Raw genomic sequence first — 24147 nt, 5'->3', positions numbered from 1 at the left:
TATATTTAATAATGAGTTTTTATTTAAGTTAATTTTAGCTTCATTATTATTGGGTTTAATTTGAAATGATTATATTTTGGTTATTCAAAATTTTTCCAAATGCATATTTATATAAGTAAAATTATATATTGAAAAATTTTGGAAGAAATTATAAGGGATGTTTTTATAAAAGAATTTTGAGGAAATTGATTATTTAATTTAATTGTGTGTAGGATTTAATTGGAAATTTATTTTGGAATAAGGATTGAAAGTATAATGTTATTTTTATGGGGTTTTAATGGAAATTTGTGAGCTTGGTATTTTTGTAAATAAATATGTCGGTCAGGGGTATTTTTGTAATTGTGTATTTTCAATAATTCGGATTTGGCCCAAATTAAATAGTTAAGGGCTTAATTGAAAGGCTAAAAAGAAGTTTGGGGGTTAAATTGGAATTCTGCGGGATGAAATTGTAAGTAATTAAGGAAGTTGAGGGACCAAATTGTAATAAGGAAAAGTTCGGGGGCCTAATGTCGATATTGAAAGAAAAAGAAGTCGGGGAAGGAAGAGAGGAAGAGAGAGAGAGAGAGAGAGAGAGCCGAAGAAGAAGAAGGAGCTGCGGTGGCGTGCGTCGTCGGAGTGCCGGCGCGCCGCCGCGGCGTCGGCACCAATGGGCGACGGGAGCTCTCGCTAGGAGGAAGATGGTCGAAGCTTCTTTGGCCGGGCGCTTCCGGCCGGTGGTCGCCGATTTTGGTGCCGATCGACTCCTCTCTAGCTCGGCTTTGTTTTGGCTGTCGGCAGTGGTGGCCGGAATCGGAGATTCACGGTGGAGAGAGAAAATGGTGGCAGCCGGCATTTTTGGGCTTTTCCGGCGAGCTCCGTGGAGGATGGATGATCGGAGGATGTATCCCGACTCTCCTCACCAAGCTTCGCGATGGCACTGGTTTCGTGGCGATCGGGCTTCGTTTGCAAATCGACGGCCGTGATCGTTCGCAAATCTCTCCGGATGGTCGGGTGTCGGATCAGAAAATCGGAAGCGGATCGTCATCAGCGTCGTTGTGAGTCCGATGGTGTGTTCGGATCGTCGATTGGACTCCCATTTGAAGTAGTCGGCGACCGGCGATCGAGCGTCTCGGTAATTTTCTTTGGCCTGTTATTTTTAGAAATTCTTAGTTTAATTGTGTCTTTTGGTTTATATTGTGTATTTGATGGTATTTGTGGGTCAAAATAATTGTCCGGTTACTGCCTTGTGTTTTGTCTTTGTGTGGCGGAGTCGGAAATAGTGAAGTTTGGGGACCCGACTCCCGTTGTTTTAATTGTAAGTATTTGGAGTGTTTTTCCGGCAGTCCTGGACCCGTTTTTACGGGGGGTAATGTTCGTGTTGTAGGGGAGGTTAGAATTTTGGTAGTTCGGTCGAGATTCTTAGACGGTCGATCCCCAGAATCTAGACCTAGGATCTATTGTAATTGTTTCATCGTTTTGATAAATTGTTTTCCGTGATTAGATGATCATGCATTGGCTCGCTCCTACCGAGGCACCGAGTCGAGCTAGGAGGTCGCCAAACCCTGTGAGTTAAAGTCATATATCGTTTACGCACGTGTCATGCATAAAATTTGATTTACACTCGTGAATATTTATTTGCAATTTCAATTTTTCATTCAATTATTATTATTATCATTTGCATGATGCTTTTAATTACTATTTAAATATGTTTTCCTTTATTACCAATTTTAATATTGCATGATGACTCGGGGATGGGACGGTGAGACATAGGAGTTGGATGAGTGTCCAATATAATATGAGAGAGATAAGAAAAGGGTAAAGAGGTAAAAATTTTAAGAAAGAAAGATTAGGACTACCTTACGGTGAGCATCGCTCTCTGGGCTTAGTAGAGTGTGGTTGCCGGGAGTAAGGTCCCTGGTCGAGCATTGCTCGGCTTATTTGGAAATTTAAGTGACCGGTGGAGGTAAGGTCCTGGTCGAGCATTGCTCTCGGCCGATCTTATTGGATTAAGAGAGTCGAATGGCTACTAGATTTCTTATTTGGATATTTAAGTGACTAGGACTGGAGGTAAGGTCCCCGGTCGAGCATTGCTCCTCGGGGCGCCAGTCCTTATTGGATAAGAGAGCCAAAAGGCTAAGGCCGAGAGTTAAGTGACTTGGATCGGAGGTAAGGTCCCCGGTCGAGCTTTGCTCTCCGGGAGCCGATCCTATTGGAATGAGAGGTTTGAGATGATAGAGTTGAGGTTAGTTGAGACATAAGTGTTGAAATAATCGAGATTTTAGAGTTGGGATTAGAGTTCTCTTGAAGTACTCATCCCGTTGCATGTGGAATAAATTTTGTTTAAGCATGGCATGACACGTATGGTTCGCGTGATTTACTAATTATTTTAAAATTAAATGAATGTGACATTGAGATATTTGAAACTGTTTTAGATATATGATTTTAACTCACTCTAGACCGGTCTCCATTTATATTTTTTCGGATTCGTATCTGTTAGTTCTCTCGCGACTCTTATTCAAGAACCGACTCCTTCATCATCGGGTGAAGTATTTGATTTGGTATGTAAAATGGTAAATCTTAGATTCTCCGCAGTAGTAATTAGTATATGTATCGGTTGTAAATTTTCGAGCTTGGTCTCGCTAGTTTTTCCGGTAGATCAAGTAATTTTGTAAAGTGTAACTATTAAGATAAATTGTGACTTTAATAATATTAATTTGAGATGAGATTTGTTTAAATCAGTGAGTGTCAGGCTTACTACGGGTTTCGGTGGCCTTAAGCCTACCCATTCCCTAGTGCCGGTCACGGGCCCACGGGTGGGGTCGTGACACATGAAATCATAGAGTTTGACCAAGAGTGCACTATTTCAGATCCTATTGCAAACACTTCCAACGAACATGTCCATAATTCAGACTCTCCTCCAAGAAAAGTAAGAACTTTATCATATATTTATGCTTCCCATGAAATCATAGAGTTGACCAAGAGCGCACTATTTCAGATCCTATTGCAAACACTTCCAACGAACATGTCCATAATTCAGACTCTCCTCCAAGAAAAGTAAGAACTTTATCATATATTTATGCTTCTTCTAATTTTGCTTATCTTGCCATGGAACCTACTTGCTTTGAAGATGCAGTTACTAAAGAAGAATGGGTTAAAGCTATGAATGAAGAATTGACAGCCATTGAGAAGAACCAGACCTGGTCGTTCGTTGATTTGCCTAGTGGGAAAGTTGCAATTGGGCTTAAGTGGGTGTTTAAATCAAAATTCAACCCAGACGGTTCTTTGAAGAAAAACAAAGTGCGGTTAGTAGTAAAAGTTTATGCACAAGTACCAGGTACTGACTTCATTGAAACTTTTCTCCCGTAGCATGGTTGGATACAGTTAGATTACTTTTAGCTGTTGCTCCTAGAAAAATTGGTCCATTTTTCAGTCAGATGTAAAATCAGCATTTCTTAATGGTGATTTGCTTGAGGATGTCTATGTCGAACATCCAAAAGGTTTTAAAGTAAAGGGGTCCGAACATAAGGTGTACAAATTGCAAAAAGCTCTTTACGGCAGCGAGCTTGGTACAGTAAAATAGATTCCTATTTTAGCAAAAATAATTTCTTGAGAAGTGCTAGTGAACCAACCTTGTATGTTAAAAGTTGTGGCAGTGATTTTTTGGTGGTATGTTTATATGTGGATGACATTATTTATACTGGTAATTCTCATGGCTTAATGAAAGCTTTTAAGGAATCTATGATGAGTGTTTTTGATATGACTGATCTGGGATCTCTACATTATTTCTTGGGTTTAGAAATTGTTCAAAATACAAGTGACAAATTTCTGTGTCAAAGGAAGTATGCTACATATTTGTTAAATAAGTTTGGTATGATGAATTGTAAAGCTGTTAAGACTCCTCTTAGTGCAAGTGATAAATTGCTTTTGGAAGATGGAATTGAAAGAATAGATGAGAAGTATTTGAGAAGCTTGGTCGGAGGTTTGATGTATCTCACTCATTCTCGTCCAAATATTATGTTTGCAGTGAGCCTTGTTTCCCGCTATATGCACAACCCAAGCAAACATCATCTTAGAGCTGCAAAAAGAATTTTGAGATATATTCAAGGCATTGTAAATTATGGAATCAGGTATATGAAGGGAGAAAACAGTGATCTTATTGCTTATACAGACAGTGATTTGGCTGGTTCATTGGACGATAGGAAGAGTACAATAGGTTTTGTTTTTTGTTTCAATGGAGGAGCTGTTTCGTGAGTCTCAAAGAAGCAACAAGTGATTGCTTTATCCAGCACAGAGGCGGAATACATTATTGCAACAGCAACAGCTTGTCAAGCTATCTGGTTGAGAAGGATTTTGGAAGACATAAAGCAAGAGCAGAAGGAGCCAATACAGATTTTCTGTGACAATAAATCTACTATTAGCCTTTCCAAAAATCCTATTCATCAAGTTAGAACCAAACACATCGAGACTAGATTTCATTTCATCAGAGAATTGGTCACAAAAGGAGATATTACATCATTATTGCACCGAAGAGCAACCTGCAGATATGATGACTAAAGCTTTAACAGAGAACAAAGTGCGGAAATTTTGTAATATGATCAATGTTGTTCCTCTAGCTTGAATTAGAGGGGGGAATGTTGATTTGGTCTAATTCAAGCTATTGCCACCTGGTTTTGCACTTAGTTGTTGGCATGATTTTAGCTTTCCAGTTGCTGCTATTTTTTAGAGATATTTTCTTATTAGTTGCTTATTTGTAGTCAAGTTGTTAAGATTTTGTTAGCTATTTGTAAGGACCAAAAATCTATATAAGCTCCAAGTATTTTACGCTCTTTAGCACCAGTGAAGTATTCATTTTTTATTCAATAACATTCTCTTCATTTGCTGATATCTCTATGTCTCTCTCTTTCTACATGCACACCCTTCTTAAGCACCTATCGAGCCCCTAACACACTGGACCAAAAGTAAGAAGGCATAAAGGACCTATTCACTTGCATGAAATCATTCCTCGAAAAGTACCTTGCCTTAAGAATAGAGGAACACAAGGAATTTGGATACTGTATTAAACACCACCCTTGTTTTGCAAGAAAAGCATGGTTAAAAGCTTGCAAATGTTGAGTCCTTAATCCGCCCTCCTTTCTGTTCATGCATAGTTGTTGCCATTTCGTCCAATGGGTACCCTGATCTTTACTCCCCGAGTCCTATAAGAATCTCGTAATCATAGCTTGAATTTTATTACACACTGATACAGGTAAATAAAATATATAAGATCAACAATGAAAGTAATTTGAAAGAATAAGAAATTATAAAGAAGAGGAGAAAGGTATCCGTACCGAAGATGTTCCAAGGTCATTTGCAAATCTAAGAATTATAGCCGACCATCGGATTATATCAGGATAATCCTTCATGCATTTCAAAGCTTCATTTGTGATTGGAGATCCTTCAAGAAAATAAGTATGGACTAGGTTTACAGGAGCTGATATAGAAATCCATGCATTGTCCATATATTCTTGCAATGTTGGTGTATATCCACTATAGTACCATTTGGCCTCCACTAAATATGATTTACATAAATCTGCCCACTGAAATAATTTACCAAGTTAATACATGAATGGCTCAAGCAATGAGATACTAAAAAAATTGGAGTACATTAAGAACATATTAAGATTATAAATGTATTTAGAAATAGCATCAATACGTACAGCTTTCTTCAAGTAGGGAATGATATAAAAACCCTGTTTCTTAAGGACATCATAAGCCATTTCATTGATTGAGTTATGGAGGGCTAGAAAACCTAACTTCATATAGTCAGGAAGTTGGTCCATTGCATCAACATCCCATCTGAAATTATAACATTAAATAAATATTAATATTTATTATGCAATAATCTAATCATATATAAATTATGAGATGTAATAACACTATCCAGTTCCCACCTTTCAATAGCATCTGTAAACAACTCGAGTTCATCCAAGGTGCCATACACCTCATAAATATCATCAATTATTGTTATTAGTGAATTAATTTTGGTAGACATTCTTCTAAAATATCCAAACTGTAGCTCAGAATTCTCCCTACTGTCCATAAGAAATTCTCCATTAACTTGTCTCTTGCAAAGCTTAACTTTTCACCGAGACCCGTATTTCTCCACCACCTTTATACCAGACCAAAACAAACTAGTACCATTAGAAGCCATGTGCATGCAAACTAACTGAAAACTGTCTTTTTTAATTTCCTTTTTTAATATAACATAGTGAATAATCCAAAAGTCACCTATAACATTATGAGAAATAATGAGTAGCATAATTGACAATTAGATTATAATTTGTTATTTTTTTGTTTATAAAGTACTGTTTTGCACTTTGTTTGGACCATGACAAAAATATAGGATTTTCATTTATTTTAGCTTGAATGGCAGAAAATCATGACAATTAGTATTTTTAAAGGATATTAGTATTTTAAAAAAAAATTAATACTAATATGTAGATTTTTTTATTTAAGAAAACTCCTTTTAACCCCAACAACAACAATGTCAAACGCTTCCTTAGAGGAGAAAGAGGACCGGGTTCCTTATTAGCAATTTAGCACATAGGTGCTCAACATAGCTATTTGGTCAGTACCAATTCTTAGGATGGTAAAATAGCACCAATTTCTCTTCACTATTTTGCAGTTTTCCACCAACAATGACATTTTTAAATAATCAACTTATTTATCCCTTAATTTATTTTAAAATATTAGCTAGTAAAATACAATGAAAGTTTACTCAATAGAGAAATCTAAAAGATTTAAGTTTGTGACTGTTGCTAGGTCAATTAATTTTGAAGCTCATGAAGATACTACTAATAGTTGCACTTTGTGGCTAGTTTCAGTAATATCTTTTCATGGATGAGTTTTTAATGAGACTATATTGAGCTTTTTCCTAAAAAGAAATAGAGAAATCTAATTAAAAAAAATTAAAACCGTATTTTCTTCTTAAAACTTGCATGTACATGCAAATTCTTCAAATTATTAGAACTCAAAGCAGCTAAAATAATCTATCTAATTTTTTCTAGCATGACACTATTTTTTTTCTTTGACAAATTCCAGCATGATACTATTTCTGCCATTAATATTATATATTATAAAATGTTGGTTAGATTCAGTAGTTTAAAAATTGAATTGAAGGCAAACCAATCAAGGTATTATTTACTGGTTCAATTAGTTTGATAAGTTGGACTGCCGATTAAACCGGTCCAATAAAAATTAATTATATTTTATTTTATATACTTTAAAATAGTAATTATAATAAGCTAATGGTAAGTTATCAACTTTTAGTATCTAATAAAGTTCAAGGATTAAGATCTAAATAATTAAATAATATAATTAAAATCTAAAAAATTTAAAATAAAATTGTAAAAAAATATTTATTCATATTTTATGAAGAAAAAAATATGTTAAGCAATTAAGATTGGTCATATAAAATCCTGATATAATTATTGATTAATTATAAATTTTATAGATTATGAATCATAAAAATTTATTTTAGAACCTACTTATTCTTTATAATTTTATAATTAAGTTTCTACATAAAATGACAATCCAAAAATTATAAATGATAAATCCTCATTAAAATGACAATCATTAAATCTCACAGCGAAGACATTTTCCCTCAATGGCTCAAGACATTTAATTATAAATGAATATTCATATCCAATATATATTCTTAATCTCCTATGAGGTCCTATTTTTGTGCGATGTGGCGTGTCAATTAAGACATAAACAACATATCCAAAATTCTCAAAGGAAAGATATTTAGCTCCTAGCCAGAAATCAACTATAATGATGAAAGTTTATAATAACTAGTTGACCTGATGTGAATAATAGTTATTGTATGTAAAATTGCATATTCCCAGGCAATTATTGGAAAGTTTGTTTTAATAAGCAATGGTCTAGTTATTAATTCAAAACGTTTAATAAAAGATTATGCTAGACCATTTTGAATATAAACATAAGCTACTGGATGTTCAACAGTTATTCCAACTGATATGTAATAATCATTAAAGGCCTTATACGTAAATTCACCGGCATTATTAAGACAATTTGTCTTAATAGCATATTCTGAAAATTATGTACTAAATCAAATTATTTGAGAAAGTAATCTAGTAAATACCAGATTTTGAGTTGATAATAAACATATATGTGACCATCTTGTTGATGAATTTATTAACACCATAAAATATTTAAATGGTCCACATGGTGGATGAATTGGTCTATAAATATTACATTGTATACGTTCTAGAAATTTAGATGATTCATTTTGAATTTTGCTTGGTGAAGGCCTAATAATTAACTTTACTGAGAGCAAGCCGAATATGAAAATTCATTAGATTAAAGAATCTTCTGGTTCCTTAATAATTTTTTCCATCATTGTTGATCCAGGAAGATCTAATCGATCATTGCCAAATAAAATAAATATTTGGGTTAGTGAACTTCTGATTTACTACCATATTTATTTCAACAGTACACATATATGTGTAATATAAGCCAAAGGAGAGAGCCTGTAATATCTCCTATACACTTTTTTTTTTCTGTTGTGAGGGTTGTAATATAGAGAGATATTCAATATTTTCCATATTTGTAGTTTCAATATGATATCCATTTCGGTGAATATCTTTAAAGCTTTATAAATTTCTATGAGATTTTGAGGAAAATAATAAACATGTAATATAACTCAAACAGTTTGATATTATCATAACATCAATCATATAAATCAAATTATTTTTATGTTCGATTGAGCAACAAAATTATTCTAGCTCATGTCTTGTTTTCATATCAATCATGATTTTGGTGCTTGACAAGCATTGAATTATCAATTTTTTTACTTGCAACTTGTCGAGTGCTAGCCGTCCGCACAGCGACATTGCAAATACGTCCTTATAATGGAAGATAATGATTTATATCAGCTGCCATCTTGTTTGATAAGGCCTAATAAAGGAACATTAGTAATGAAAAAAAGTAAAATTTATAATTTATAATTTTTTAATGCTATAACAATTATATTACTAGTAGTTTATGTTGAAATTCATTAACAACATTAACAATTTTAGTCATTAAATTTTATTTTTGCTGCAAAATTAGTCATATCGAATAAATAGCAAAACATAGAATTTTATAATATTGCCATATTATCAAAACTTATAGAAAAATTATTTTATTTTATTACTTATTAACATTTTAAATTTTTGATATATATAATATATATATATATATCTATGAATTGAAGTAACTATTTTATTTAATAATTAACAATTTATAAAACAATAATTTAAAAGATATAAATTTAAAAATGGGATTGTAAAAGTTATTTCTTAAAATCATAATTAAAAATATTATATATTAAAATAATATTAAAAATTATTATTTATGTTCATGATAATTAAATATTATAAAAATATATTTATTTTAATAAAGAATATATATTTCATGTCATATAAAATTTTTAATTGAGTTGTATTAGATTTTGAATCGTATCAGTTTCGGATTTAGATAATTTTAAATTATATATTAAATTGAAAAACAATTTAAATCATTTTGCGTTGAAATAGTTTTATTGAATTATACTTTTAGACAGATTTCGCTGAATCAAGTCTCAAACTTTGCCATTCCAATATCAAATTTACAAACTCACGTTTCTTAAAAAAGAAAAAGACAAATTTACTATCAATAAATGTGAAGGGACCTTATGCCCTGGAAAAAGAAAACAAAAATTTGCAGGAGAGATACTTGGCTAGCATCAACCAACATGTTTTACAATTTTTATTCTTTAAAATTCTATGTTTTACATGTTTTTGATATGGCGTTGGTTGAGCTACTCCATATAGACGTTAGATCAAGAATTCTATTTTGCTCAATTACAAATAAAATAACGAACTTAGATATTTTTTACAATTTTGTCACAAATTTTTAATTTTGGTAAATTAGTACATAAATTTAAATTTTAATTAATTAAATTATATTCAAATTAAAATAAATAAATAATAAAACAAAGAGGGAAAAAGGGTTAGTTGTCCTGATACTGTCCGAATGCTCAAAGCTAACTAGTAACTAGATTTACTTCGTAACGTTCGGTTTGATTAGTTTATTCCTTTCAAATTAATTAAAATTTATCATTATATTGAAGAGAATCTTTCCTAAATCTATAAGTTAGTGTCAAATGGGTGCTTTCTATTTGTATTAATTTTAGAATAATGTTTGAATACCTTTTAGTTCACATATTGTTACTAAACTATACCTATCTCATATGAATTAGATTAGTGACCATAATTTATTAAAATTGATTAGTTAGGAATAATTATTGGCGGTCAAGTATGATTATTGTGATTCAGCAGTAATGTATTTGATTATTTTTTTATCTGATTTATTATTCTTTATTAACAATTTTCATGTATAAAATATTATTCGGTGGTCAAGTAGGATCTCTATGTCGTTGCCATTTTATTTGCTACTCCGATGTAGTTAGTGTTGTTATGGTCAAGTAGGATCTCTGTGTCGTTGCCATTGCATTTGCTACTCCGATGTAGTTGGTGTTGTTATGTGTTGCTCGCACGTGTAAGTTTCACTTAATTTTTTTTAAAAAGATTTATATCTTTTTTAGTTGTTTCAGGAGTTTAATATATTGAATATATGGTGCCTTTGGCGTTTGATTTTAATGTATATAGTGTTTGAAATTATATTTGCCTATTTAAATTAAATCATTAAATATTATAATTGAAAAATTATTAGTATTAATAAAATATAGACTTCTAAGTTCTTATTAGTAGAATCTAACACGAGCATAAAACCTTCTAGGTTTTTTTCTATTAATCATTGATATATGTTAATTTTATTATGGCTAATGTAAACTTTGTGGCTATAAGTAGGTTCTGACATAATGGACCGTAAGTGCTCAGTTATAATTGTTGTTTGGTGAAATGGAACATATTCAAGTTGAGTATTTGTCCATGAGTTGGCAAAGATGGAACAAACTGACGGTAAGTAGGATAAGGTGGTTTAGTTAATATTTCAGTACGAGAATCCTGGTATTTGGGATCAAGATCTCTAGCAAATTGAAAAACTTTTCTAGTATCATAAAGAGGCTTTTTGATCGTTGCAAGGCTATGACAAGACTTTGAATTTCTTTAGGTATTTTTTGTAAAAAGAGTCACCTTTTCTAAGGATATTAATGCATCATTGAAGACCATTTCTTTCGCAACAGTATTAGGAAGAATTTGTTCTTCAATAGATTTCCATACCTTCCGACTAGATATTGCTCACAATTCATATTGTTAGAATTCCATCGGCCTTGCCCACAAGGCATATTTCATATTTGTTTTTCACTATTCTTTGTCATTTACTATTCCCTTTACTGTTTCATTGCCTTCGACTAAGTGACATGCCATGTTACTTTGAATCAAGCGAGATCTACGATTGCCAAAGCAAATAGTTGGAGTTGTCTAACTTTAGTGATATGAGACTAGAACATTGATTAGGTTCAAAATCAACTTTAACAAGAGCAAAAACGGTCATATGAATTGAAATTTTTGATCTCTCGTACAACTCTGATACCACAAAATGTTTAGAGAATAAAAATAATTCTCATTCCTTTAAGTTGTACAAGAAATACAAGCAACTATATATTGTATACGAAAAATCAAATAAAGAAAACTACACTCCTAAAATATTACAAGATTTAAGGACTAGAATTAGTAAGTAATTTGTTTGAATTTTTTTGAATAAAACGAGCTAAGAAGAGAGTATCAATGGGTGCACCTGCACATATCTGCTAGGCATAAACTTGCTTAGCATCCTCGTCATGTACCCCCAACTAATAAAATTAAAGAAGCCAAAAAATACAAGAAAATCCAAACACCAAATCCAAAAAGAATTAACAAAATCTAAAATTGTCCTTTTTAGAAGCATCAAGAACTAAAAATTCATTAAAGAAACTAGGTGCATCTTACCACTATTCATACTGACAGATGGTAAGAACGTGCTTAGATAACTTGTCTACCACCATGTTGCCTTCCCTAAAGATGTGAGAGATTTTAAAGTCCACTAAAGAAAGTTATTGCAATTATTTCAACTATTTAAATAGAAAAATCCATGGAAAACAAAGATGCTTACTTTGGAATAAATTAACAACATAAGTAGAATCACATTCCATCCAGTTTTTAGGCCAGCCATAAGTAGCCGTCCTATCAATAGTGAAGATGGCTGCACGCAGAGTTACTGTAGCAGTGGCACGTCTGAAATGGATAGGAACTCCCCCTGCCACAAAAGTACCCTCTACCATCTAGTCTTCTACATATTATCATTAGAACTACCATTTGCTTTTGCATCCTCTTTTTTTGAGTTTTTGCCAGTGGCTCAGGAGACCTTTTATGTTGTAACCTATGTCATTGATAGCTTAGCTGCAGCATTTAAGGTGCAATAAACTGTGGTTGCCCTTGCTGAAACCTTAGCCTTGGGAGTGAGGCATTCTCCTTGCTAGCTCCTTAGAAAAGCCTAGAACAATAAACCTCCTTCCCTCTTAGCGCTCTTTGTTCACTAGAGTCTTCTTGAGGACCCATACCTTATGAAACATTTTCCTTGACTATATCTCAAGATCACTTTTATGTTTTTCTTCAGTTTTCTTAATCAAAAGGGATCTTAGGTCAAAGATAGCAGGATTGATGGTGCTAGCAGTGGAAATGAGTCTTCATCAATAAGCATAGCCTCCTCTAGAAATTTTAAAAACTCCTTTTATTTATCTTTTTTTTGAACCATATTTCTAAAAGCCTAGCAAGAGTTAGTGGAATTGTTAAGGGATAAGATAACTACTGTGATAGTTTTCTTGTATTTATCTTTATCATATAAGATTGGTATAATTGTGTATAAATAGCTCTTGTACAATATGTTTACTGCAATACAAAAATACAACTTTTACATGGTAGTAGAGTATTATGGCTTCCCAATCTTCTCAATCCTTATCCTCTTTCTCTTCTTCTTCTTCTTCTTCTTCTTCTTCTGTATCAATCTCACAAAACTCTATTGCTACCTTAGCAATTGTCAATCCAACTATAACTGATGCCCACTGAATTTTACCAATTATCTAGCTTAGAAGACACAATTCATCCCTCTTTTAAATTATCAAAACCTTATGTATCTTCTTGATGGAACCCAATCAGCACCACCAAAAGAATCATAACTGAAACTACTCCAACTATTTATGTCCCTAATCCAGCATATAATGATTGGTTCAAAAAGGACCAGATGCTTACGTCTTGGCAATTATCATCCCCTTTTGAAGAGGTGTTTTCTTATGTTATTAGCCTCAATTCATCATTTGATGGAATGCTCTTGTCAATGCATTCGGATCTATTTCTCAGAATCGCTAACATCAGCTTCACATTGATTTGCAAGAACTCAAACGTAATGATCTTTCTGTATCACAATACCTCCGAAAGGCAAAAGCTCTTGCGGATGAGCTAGGAGTGGCTGGTAGGCCTCTATCTTATGCTGAGTTTAACGCCATAATCTACAGAAACATTGGCAATGAATCCCATCTGATTATTATAGCTCTAAACCTTCATTCCCAACCAGTGCAATTTCATGATTTGAACGGGCAGCTAGTGTCACACGAGATCCTATTAAGAAATAATCAAGACAGCCTAGTTGCGAATCTTGTTCATAAGGCACCATTATTTCTCACTCCAAGGCCGGTTGTGGAGCAAGCTAATTTTAGGAATGGATCAAGCAATGTTCGTCGCAACAACTACAGAAATCCTAGTCAGATTTGCAAGCTTAGGAATCACACAGCTGACAAATGTCGAAGACGGTATAATCCAAGACAAAACTACTCTCCCAATCCAAACTATTATGGAGCTCCAAATTCTCACCAAGCAAACCTTGCTTACTCACCAATAATAGCATATCAAAATCAAATCTAGTAGCTTGTCTACCTTGTTATTCTGACACAAGTGCCACGCATCATGTAGTTCCTGATCTCTCTACACTCCAAATAAATAATGATTATAAGGGTCAAAATCAACTTCAAGTTGCTGACGGTAAAGGTCTGAAAATTCTTAATACTGGTTCCTCTTTCATTTTTACTCATAAACGATCCCTTAAACTTAAAGATGTTTTGCATGTACCATAAGTTACTAAACTACTATTATCTATTCAACGATTTTCTCATGACAACAATTGAAGAACTAGGAAACAATCTCAATTTAAAGTTTGCAAATTTCTCATAGTTAGTGAGTTCACTACACTGAATAGTAAATCTAGCTATGTGTTCTAGAGTAGACTGACCAATTTCTCTAGAGAACAGTCCAAAGTCTGGAATTCTATAACCCCTAGGATATGGATTGTCTTTGTCAATGACATTGGGATATGGCTTGTGGAACTCTGGCCTTTCCACTTGTCTCAGTTCTGGCCTATAGTCCTTGAACCACATATCTCACAACTTTCGTATATATCCTCTGAGGTGGTTGAGGTTGAACAAGAGGTCTTGACGTGCCCTTGGTGTCCTCTCTTGTTCATTACTCCTTGAGGCATGCCCTCCAAACATTGGATTATGCATTTCTTTATGCTTATACAACATTAGTTAGTTAACTGAATTAGTTACTTATAAATTTAGTGTGGTAGCATAGGTCTACCAAGATGAGGGTGGTCATTAGGCATAGCTTCTCTTGGTAACCCTCCATCCCTTTTGTGTAGGGAAACATACCTCTCATTTGAAATTGATGGAGCCTGAGGTCTTGGAGCATCATTCCCTTCTTAAGAACTAGTAGAAGATTGCCCCCTCTTGCTCTACATTTTATCCCATTGTCTGTGACAAGACCTCCTAGCCTCTTCACTGATGACTTAGTTGAGTTAAGTTTGAATTAACTCTCTCGGCAATGTTAGCCGTTATTGTGCTAAACTACTACAATAGATCATCCATTGCTTTCTTTTGGCTATCCATAAGATTATTGTGAGACTTTTCCATGTACTTGCGAGTAGCCTTCACTTGCATTCTAAAAGTGTCAATCATAGGATTATTGGTATCATAAATCTAAACTAAAGGTAAAACATCATTCAATCCCCCAACAATAACATTTCCTACATGAGGTACTAGCACCTCATGTGACCGCACATCTTAAGGTGTCATGCTTCTTTCAATTTGTTCCATAATGTGAGAATAAAACCTCAACGACTCTAGCATCTTGAAACCCCATAAATTCTTTTTTAATAATACTTCTTGATTTAGGTGCTATGACAACTAGTATCACCGAGCATATGGCATAAATATATTCATAGAAAAAAGAATGTTGAGCATGCTACATGTGTATGTGCATGAACTAAATGTAATTAATGCATTTTTAATGACTTGCTTCGATCTTCAAATGACGCCATAAGAATTGATTGTAATTAGCAGTGAATAAATTCAAATAAATAAGCTGAAGAATAGTTGTATTAAAATTTACTAGAGAGTTGCATAGACAACTGGTGTTTGAATAAAACATGAACAAATAAATATAAAAAATTAAAATTTACAGTAGTTTGCTGGACATTAAGAAAAATATTTGCAAAGATTAGTTTTGATTTTTGCTAAGTGTTATTGTTGATTATAGATTCCCTCTTAGCGAGTTTACCTCTATTTTTATAGGGTTATGCTTCCATTTTTTTGCTGAGTGTTGTGCTTTTCTTGAGGATATGCTTCCATTTCTTGCTTTTAGAGTCCATTATCTCATTTGTTTGTGGAATTGGAGCACAAAATGGTGCTAACTTAGTAATAATTGTCACCATAACTCACTTTTTATAGCCACGTACTAACTATCTTTTAACTGTTTGCATTTAATATGTAACTAACTAATTAATTAAATTAATAATGTATTAGTGGGTCTGAAAATTCTTATAGGCATGAATATATATAAATATATATAATGACATTAAAAATCTAAATATTTGTCTCTTTTTATAAATCTGGCCTATTTTTTAAATTTTTATTTAAATGACCTGATTTTTTAGCTAATTGATTGCAATTATAGCTAAATTAAAATCTCAGTCAAAATTAGATATTATCTTCTTAACTCTAGATATTAATTTCTTTCTACTTTACCAATATCATTTTCCTCTTAAAAAAATACATAAAACTACGAAGAAAGTGAAAAAAGAAATGAATTCACCCTTCATTCTTCTTCTTGATTCATGGTTTTCATTTGTCACTCACTTGCTTGTTTATCTATAATCTGACATTAGTAACTCGTGTGTGATGTGTGAATATATGTGGCGGTAATATGTAAATTATTGATATTGACATATCACTCTATTTTGAACGAGATTTTAATTTGACTATAATTGCGATTAATTAGCTAAATCGAACCATTTAAATAAAAATTAAAAGGATGGATTAAATTTACATAATTGGATGTAAATGTTTGAATTTTTAATGTCATTAGACCATATATATATATATATATATATTAACAACTCGTCATTAAAAAAATGAGCTAAAACTTATTTGTATAATTTATTTTTAGCCTATTAGTTTAAAAATCTAAATCTTAAAATGTTTTTACTATTATGTATAACATTATTTTTAAAAATCTTGATAATTTATTTAAAAATATAAATATTTTGGCAATTTTATATAAGGTAATATGAAACACCTATTGACATTAGTATTAAAATGGAGGGGCACACATAAGACTTCATTTGCCATTCGATACAATAAATCATTAAACTTGGAATGATTAGGATTGGGTAAATTTTGATATTACTAATGTTTGGTAAACTATATTTTTATTCAACTGTGGTTAAATAATTTTAGTTTTCAAGGTAACAAAGAAAGTGTCGGCCTTACATTTAGTTTTCAATAAATGTAGATTCCTTACATTTTAAACACCAACGCAAACATGTGTTTCACATCATATTACATAAAACACATCAAGTAATTTGGGTCGGCCTTGTCAATTGGCAAAAAATGCAAAAATGTGTTTCACATCATATTACATAAAACACATCATTTTCTAATAAATTTGTCAAAATTAGAATAATTGGACAATATTGATTAAAACAATAATTGCATTTTCTGATTTTTCTTTTTATACCAATAGACCTTTACAATTTTAGTTTATGTGAACTTATACTATGGGTCTTTTCTTTCATATTAACTCCTAGCTAATTAAGGTGTGTATAATTCTTAAGTAAACTCTTTAGTCTATTTTATCTCTTTTTTATATATGTTTATAATATTTAACATATATGCATTTAGTAGCAACATTTTCACAAATAAGGTAAATCATATATTGGTACATTTCATCTACATTATTAGTGTACATAGCAAAAACTAATTAGCTAGTGTATAATTAATCTCTTGATACAGGTTGATATGCAATTGGTATAAGCAACAAAGGTTCTTTCATATGAATAGCAAGGCCAGGTGCTTCTTCCATGTTGATATCTTCCATCTTCATGTTATAAGGCAATTTCCAATCAAAACAAAACAGAAGATTTGCAAGTGCAAGTTCTACATTAGCTATTCCCATAGCGATGCCAGGACAACCCCTCCTTCCACCACCAAATGGTAACAATTCATAATCCATTCCTTTATAATCAATAAGACTGTCTATGAATCTCTCAGGATAAAATTCTTCGGGATTTTTCCATATCTTTGGATCTCTTCCTAACGCCCACACATTAATTTGAATTTGAGTTTTGGGATAAATATCATAGCCATTGATAGAGAATTGTGCCATAGTTTCTCTTGGAATTACTAGGGGGCCTGGTGGGTGTAATCTCAAAGTTTCTTTCAATACCATCTTTAAATATTCAAGCTTTTCAATTTCACTTTCACATACTTTCCTTTTATCTCCAATGCAACTTCTTATTTCCTTTTGTACTTTCTCCATTACTCTTGGATTTCTAATTAGTTCTGCCATTGACCATACTACGGTAATCGCAGTACTGTGCACTCCACCTAGAAAGAGATTCTGATATAACATAGGATTTTTGTATCATAATAAATTCAGAACTAAAAAGGAATAATTATAAAAATAGTATATAAACTTGTTAACATTTAATAATCAAATGTTTAAACTTTTAAAAGTTACAATTCAGCGTGTAAAACTAAAAATTATTAACATTTAAGTATACGAAACATGTCACCTTTATAAAAGAAACTGAATAATTATAAAAGTGATATATGAACTTATTAAAAATTAAAAATCAAGTATTTAAATTTTTAAAACTTATAATTTAGTATGTGAATCTAGTAAATATTCATAATTAAGTATATATAGCAGGTCAATAACAATTATGGATTTGTAACTTTAGAACACATATTATGAATTTAGTAGATTATAAAGAATAAAATGATGAAAAATTTATTAAAAAGTATCTATTTTTAATATACTAATACACTGCCTTTTACTATTACCATCATTACATTGTTATCACTATATTTCTATCGATGTTTTTTAAAGAAATCTCTATCCAATTTGTGCAATACCTTATCTTCTTCAACTCAACACTACAAAATCAGTTATTATTGAGACAATCTAGACTATAATGTTACTGCTAATATTTATACTTATGATATATATGGTATTTATCATCCTACATATAAATATTATCTTTCATTATGCAAATTTAATTAGGTTTGATTTATCTACATTAAAGCTCTTTTATATACTGACCAGTTCCACATATTCAAATATTAATAATTTAGTTTTATACACTAAATTATAACTTTTAAAAGTTTAAATACTTGATTATTAAATTTTGACAAGTTTGTAATTTTTTTGTAATTATCTTAAAAAGATAGTTGATATAGATAACTTATAACCTATTATTGACCAGTTATAAATACTAAATAGTAAATATTTACTAAGTTCATACATTAAATTCTAACTCTTAAAAATTTAATACTTAATTGTCAAATATCAACAAGTTCGATTCTATATTTCTATTATCCCAACTAAAAGTCCCGTGGAGTCTAACAAACATTCTAATCCCTAAAATATAGTTTCTCTAAGTGGGAAACCTATGCTACAAAGAATTTATTTTTATGTTCATGCATTTCTATAGTTAACTCGTTATTATTCATTATTAATAAATTAAAATAAATATGGTAATTTATTTAATAAATTATTATTATTTTAAAAATATCATTTTTATAACTAATTTTTTTAACTTATAATGTTAATTGTTTTGATTTTAATTTTTAATATATGTTTCCTTCCACCTTATTTTTATATAAGATTATCTTTTTATATAAAAGAATATTGTAATAAATTGAAACATATTTAATTTCTATATTAATATTTACATATGTATGTTTTTTTTGTAAATGCATTTATATAAATATAAGATCCTATAATTACCACAATTCTAATGTATCACTATTAAAATAATTGAAAGGTCATAAAAATAAAATTAATTATTGTTATATTAAATTAAAGAATAATATATTTAAATTAAGTTAGTTAGTTGATTAAAATATAAAAATATAATCAAATAATTCTTGTAGCACTCATATTTATTATTAACATGTGAGCTTATAATTGTCTCTTCTATTTGTTATTTAAAAAGAAACTACTATTCTAGTTTTGAAATTTTATTTATAAATTTAATAAAATTATAATTCACGTATAAATTAAAAATAGATTATTATTTTATGATAAAAATGTAATCTTTTTATTTACATGAGTTATATTGAATATTAAGTATTTAAAAACTATTATCACTTAAAAAAATATTGTATATATTCTTAAAAAATATTATCATCATAAATATTTTTAATATTAAGATAACGACATCCTTAAATTATTATAATAAAAACTAAACCAACCTAATTAATTAAGAAATTAGTAAAGTCTGTTACTAAATTTCTGTATCCTCCATTGATTGATTTAATTCTAAAAATAACGTTGTACTATATGAATTAATAATAATAAACATTTTATTATATTATTAAATTAATAAATAATTAGATCAAAATAATAAATTTACACTATATTTTAATTAAAAATTAATACTAAATAATTTACATAATTTGAAATAATTTCAATTAAAATTAATATTGAACCAATATGGACTAACATATATTAATTCCTACACTGCTATTATTACTATCAAGTTTATTTATTTTTATTATTACCATTATCTTTTATTTTATAATGTGGTTGATTTTTGTCCTCTAGTGGAAGTAGGAGGCTGATTCCTAAGAATGGCTTTAGCCAAAATCCCACAACTTGTTAATAATTTTATTTTCTATTAAATTAAATTACTAAAAAATTAATAAAATCTTCTAATAAATTTATAAGTTTTTTCTCTTCTCATTTATATATATTATAACATTACTATCTTTACAAATAAAATATAAAATTAAAAGATGATGGGCTAACAAGTTATTATATAAATAGCATTTTAATAATTAATTAAATATTTTATAAAATATAAAATGATAAGTGACTAAAATGACGGTATGACTGATGAAAGAAATTTATTATTAATTAATGATTCTATAACTGTTTATATAATAAACAATTTAAGGTTATAATAATTTGAAATATAAATTAAAAATGGACAAAACATTAAGTTCCAAATTTAAAAATTTAATTTGAAGAATTTCAGATTTTTACTATGTAAGAGCTAAATTATATAATAATATGTATACGATTTTTTATTAAGTGATAATGCTTAATTACTATTAATTATATATAATTAAAAATTAATTAATTAATATAAATATATCACTTAACTTAAAGTTATTTAATATATCTTTATATAATTAAATATTTTTTTAATGATATGATATACTAAATTTGTAGAGAATTTCTCATACCATTTATTTTTCCGTGACATTCACATTAATTATGAAGATTTGTTTTGAGTTTCATTCCATGGAAGCAAATTATTTTTAAGGATAATTACATATATATTGTCTTAATTTTTTAATTTTTCCACTTCAGTATTTGAATTATTTTTTATTCAATCAAATATCTAAATTTATTAATATATATATTAGTGTTTCTTACAAATTTTATAGGTTAAAGTAATAACTTAAGTCAATTTATTCATAAAATGACCTATTACTTACAATTTCTCCTATTTTTTCTATTTTCTGTTTTTAATATTTTTTGGTCTTCGTTTTATATTTTATTAAATATTCTCTCAGCACTTAAGATACTGTTGAACTAATTTTAAAATTTTTTTATTAATTCTTTTATAAGAAAATTTACTCATCTTCTTTATTTCTAAAAATTATTATTTTTTAAAAAAACTAATGCCTTTCTATTTCTTTTATTATTTTGAGATGAAAAAATATGTTTTATTCTAAGTGAATGCAAGAAAATAACATCTAAATTTTTTTCAATGTTTTATTTGAATGAATGTGGAAAATTAAAGAATCTTGTTATTTTTTCTTTCAATTTCTCGAAAAATAAAATAAGTTTTTAAAAGTAATACTGAAAATGAATAGAAAAAAAATGTTATTTCAAAATAGAGTATTTAAATTCAATTTACTGTTAAAAATAAGATGGCTAGAGATATTATACTGTTTAACAGGTTTAAACATTTAATCAAATAAAAAAATAATTTAAATATCAAAATAAAAAAAACCAAAAAAATTAAAATACTAAATTTGTAATTTTTTCTTATTTTTATAACATTTTTTTCTTTTAAAACATAGATATATGTAACTCATACTTAACTAACCCTCTAAGAAATAAATAAAAGTTATATTATAATTAAAAAAAAAAAAAACTGAAGAATCACTGGACTTACCATCAGAATAGCTTTAATATGATTTTTGGAAAATTGAAAAGCTCCAGACTCTTCACGGTGAGATCTCTCCAGTTCAAGCAAAATATCAGTAATATCTTCTTCTTGTTCAGGCTTATCTCTTGTTCCTTTTTGGATGTGATCATCAATGATCTTCTGGTAGAAAGTATCAAATTCTTGAAAGTTTCTTTCAAGTCTTGCATGGAGACCTGTTATTCTATCAACAAACCAACCTACATAAGGAAAGAAATCAGCTGCATAGAAACTCCCCATCAAAGCGAAAGCTTCACGAATAACTTCCTGAAATCTTTCATGTCCAAATCCTCTTTCTTGAAAACTTTTGCCAAAAGCTACTCTACATGTTATATTAGCAGTAAGAAAAATAGCCTTTTCACTGAGATCTACAGGAGAACAAGAAGATTTTGAAATGGAATCAATTAGCAAAGACACCTCTTCTTCTCTAACGAATTGAAAAGACTCCACTCTTTTAGTACTAAAGAGTTCAAGAACACAAAGCTTTCTCATATTTCTCCAGTAATCACCATAAGGTGTAAAGGCTATATCAAGATAGTTGTAAGAGAGCTTTCCAGTACTAGTTAAAAGCGGTCTGCTACAACTGCTGAGATCATGAGTTTTCAGGAGTTCTTTTGCTGCTTCTGAAGAAGAAATAATAACAGTAGGAACACGACCAAGTTTTACAAGCATGACAGGACCATATCTTTTAGAGTATTGCCATAAAGATTGATGAGGCAGTACTCCAAGTTGGTGAAAGTTGCCTATAATTGGAAGGCTAGGAGGGCCTGGGAGATGATTCTTGGTATGTGTCTTAGCTTGTAGTTTCTTTCTCAAAGAGAAAAAGAATAGAGGGAAGAGTAAAAGAAGAGAAAGTAGCCAAAGAGAAGCCATGGATTTTGATGTTTCTTCCTGGGTTCGCATTTTCATTCATTTAATTTAATTTATAGTGGCTATTAGCCAACACTTCAAATGATATTTTTAGTTTGGGTGTTGTTGAAGGTGTATATGGTACACCGCAATAAATAATTCAGTTACACCACGTGAATATGCTTTAGTATTACTATTAGGTGATATTAGTTGGATACTAGTACATTGTATTAGTTGCTTTTATTATAATTATAAATACTTTTTTAAATTAAAAAAGTATATAATATATATATAAGATTTAATTAATAATAGATTAATTACATATAATATAAATTTAATTAATAATGTAATTAATAATTTTATAATTAAATTTAATATTTTAAGATTATTTCCTTATAAGATTGGCAATATATTAGAATTCTTTCTCCTTTCTTTTGTTACATTGTCTGTTAATATATTGACTACATTTATATTAACGATAAAATATAATTAATAATTCTATTCCTTACAGTTCTAATCATTATTTAATTAAAAAAAAAGTTTATTAGTTAGTATAATACTTTCAGAGTGTTAGGCTTTTTTTAAATTTTACTTTACTATATTAAACATCATTTTCTAATTCTTACTTTTATTTCAATACCTTATTGATATTTTTAAATTGTGGGCTCTTTAAAAATATTTTAAGTTATTAATAATGAAATATGTTTTTCATTTAATATGATTGAATTTATAAAATTGAAATTGAAATTTCTAAGATTTTTATATTTTTAATTGATTAAAATATTATGTTCAGGAAAACTTTTGAATTTTAAGTTTGGCTTCTTAATATTATTCATACTTTTTTGAATTAATATATATTTATATTTTAAATTTTAGTCTAATATATGAATTGATTTTCATTTCTTTTAATTATATTAAAATTCTTTTGAATTTTAACGAATTCAATGTTATCGAAGACAATGTTATTGCTTGATTTTTAGCATGGCGAGATTTGTCCTAATAATGTTTTCTGCGACTTCTTTTGGTTTTGAATGGTAATCTGATGCTTTGTTTTATGCAGTTTGTAGGCATGTACGTGGGACCGACGATGGTATTCATGGAATTGATATTGCGATTGAGAAACTTAATAATCTTTTAGTCCTAATTATAGTTTTTGATGGTGCTTGTTTATATGTAGAGTAAATGGATGGATATAGATGTATAGGTAACTTTTAAATAATACATTTATTTATATATAACTTATTTAAAATTTATATAAATATCTAAATTTATATAATTCATATAAATTTTATTAATTCATTTATTCAATTAGTTAATAAAAATTATTTAAAATATATTATTATTATTATTATAGATTTTATTTTCTTTATTATTATTAAATATTATAGTATTCAAATTTGGTGGATTTTTTTTTATTTTATAATTGTTATTGTTACATTTAAATTTAACCGATATAATTTTTTTTATTTCTTTCATTTGTTTCTATAATTTTATTGCATCACTTTCTTTCGAGTGAATTATTTT

The 24147-nt window shown here is 29.5% G+C and overlaps 2 protein-coding genes across 2 annotated transcripts; both read right to left on the bottom strand.

Annotated features, from left to right (window-relative positions):
- Positions 1-4451: 4451 nt before the first annotated feature.
- LOC112535339 (terpene synthase 10-like) lies at positions 4452-6176 on the bottom strand. Its single transcript, XM_048376915.1, is given in 5 exon segments — positions 4452-4514; positions 5307-5555; positions 5676-5814; positions 5910-6045; positions 6048-6176. Coding segments are annotated over 5 exon segments (612 nt in total). The 5' UTR covers positions 6073-6176.
- Positions 6177-17225: 11049 nt separating this feature from the next.
- Positions 17226-22728, bottom strand: LOC8275136 (cytochrome P450 71B10). The gene is made up of 2 exons (XM_025157908.2): positions 21745-22728; positions 17226-17948 (listed from the first exon to the last, which is right to left on the bottom strand). The coding sequence occupies exons 1-2, from the start codon at positions 22681-22683 to the stop codon at positions 17325-17327; spliced, it is 1563 nt and encodes a 520-aa protein (XP_025013676.2). The 5' UTR covers positions 22684-22728; the 3' UTR covers positions 17226-17324.
- Positions 22729-24147: the final 1419 nt, after the last annotated feature.

The sequence above is a fragment of the Ricinus communis genome, chromosome 7 (genome assembly GCF_019578655.1).
Source record: "Ricinus communis isolate WT05 ecotype wild-type chromosome 7, ASM1957865v1, whole genome shotgun sequence".
NCBI lineage: Eukaryota > Viridiplantae > Streptophyta > Magnoliopsida > Malpighiales > Euphorbiaceae > Ricinus > Ricinus communis.
Note: the sequence above shows the minus strand (reverse complement) of the source record. Positions and strands in the feature narration are given on the sequence as shown.

Coding starts and splice junctions, on each gene's coding strand:
- LOC8275136 (XM_025157908.2), bottom strand. CDS start 22,683: ATGAAAATGCGAACCCAGGAAGAAACATCAAAATCCATGGCTTCTCTT. Junction 17,949..21,744: donor ATATTAAAGCTATTCTGATG/GTAAGTCCAGTG, acceptor ATGTTATATCAG/AATCTCTTTCTAGGTGGAGT.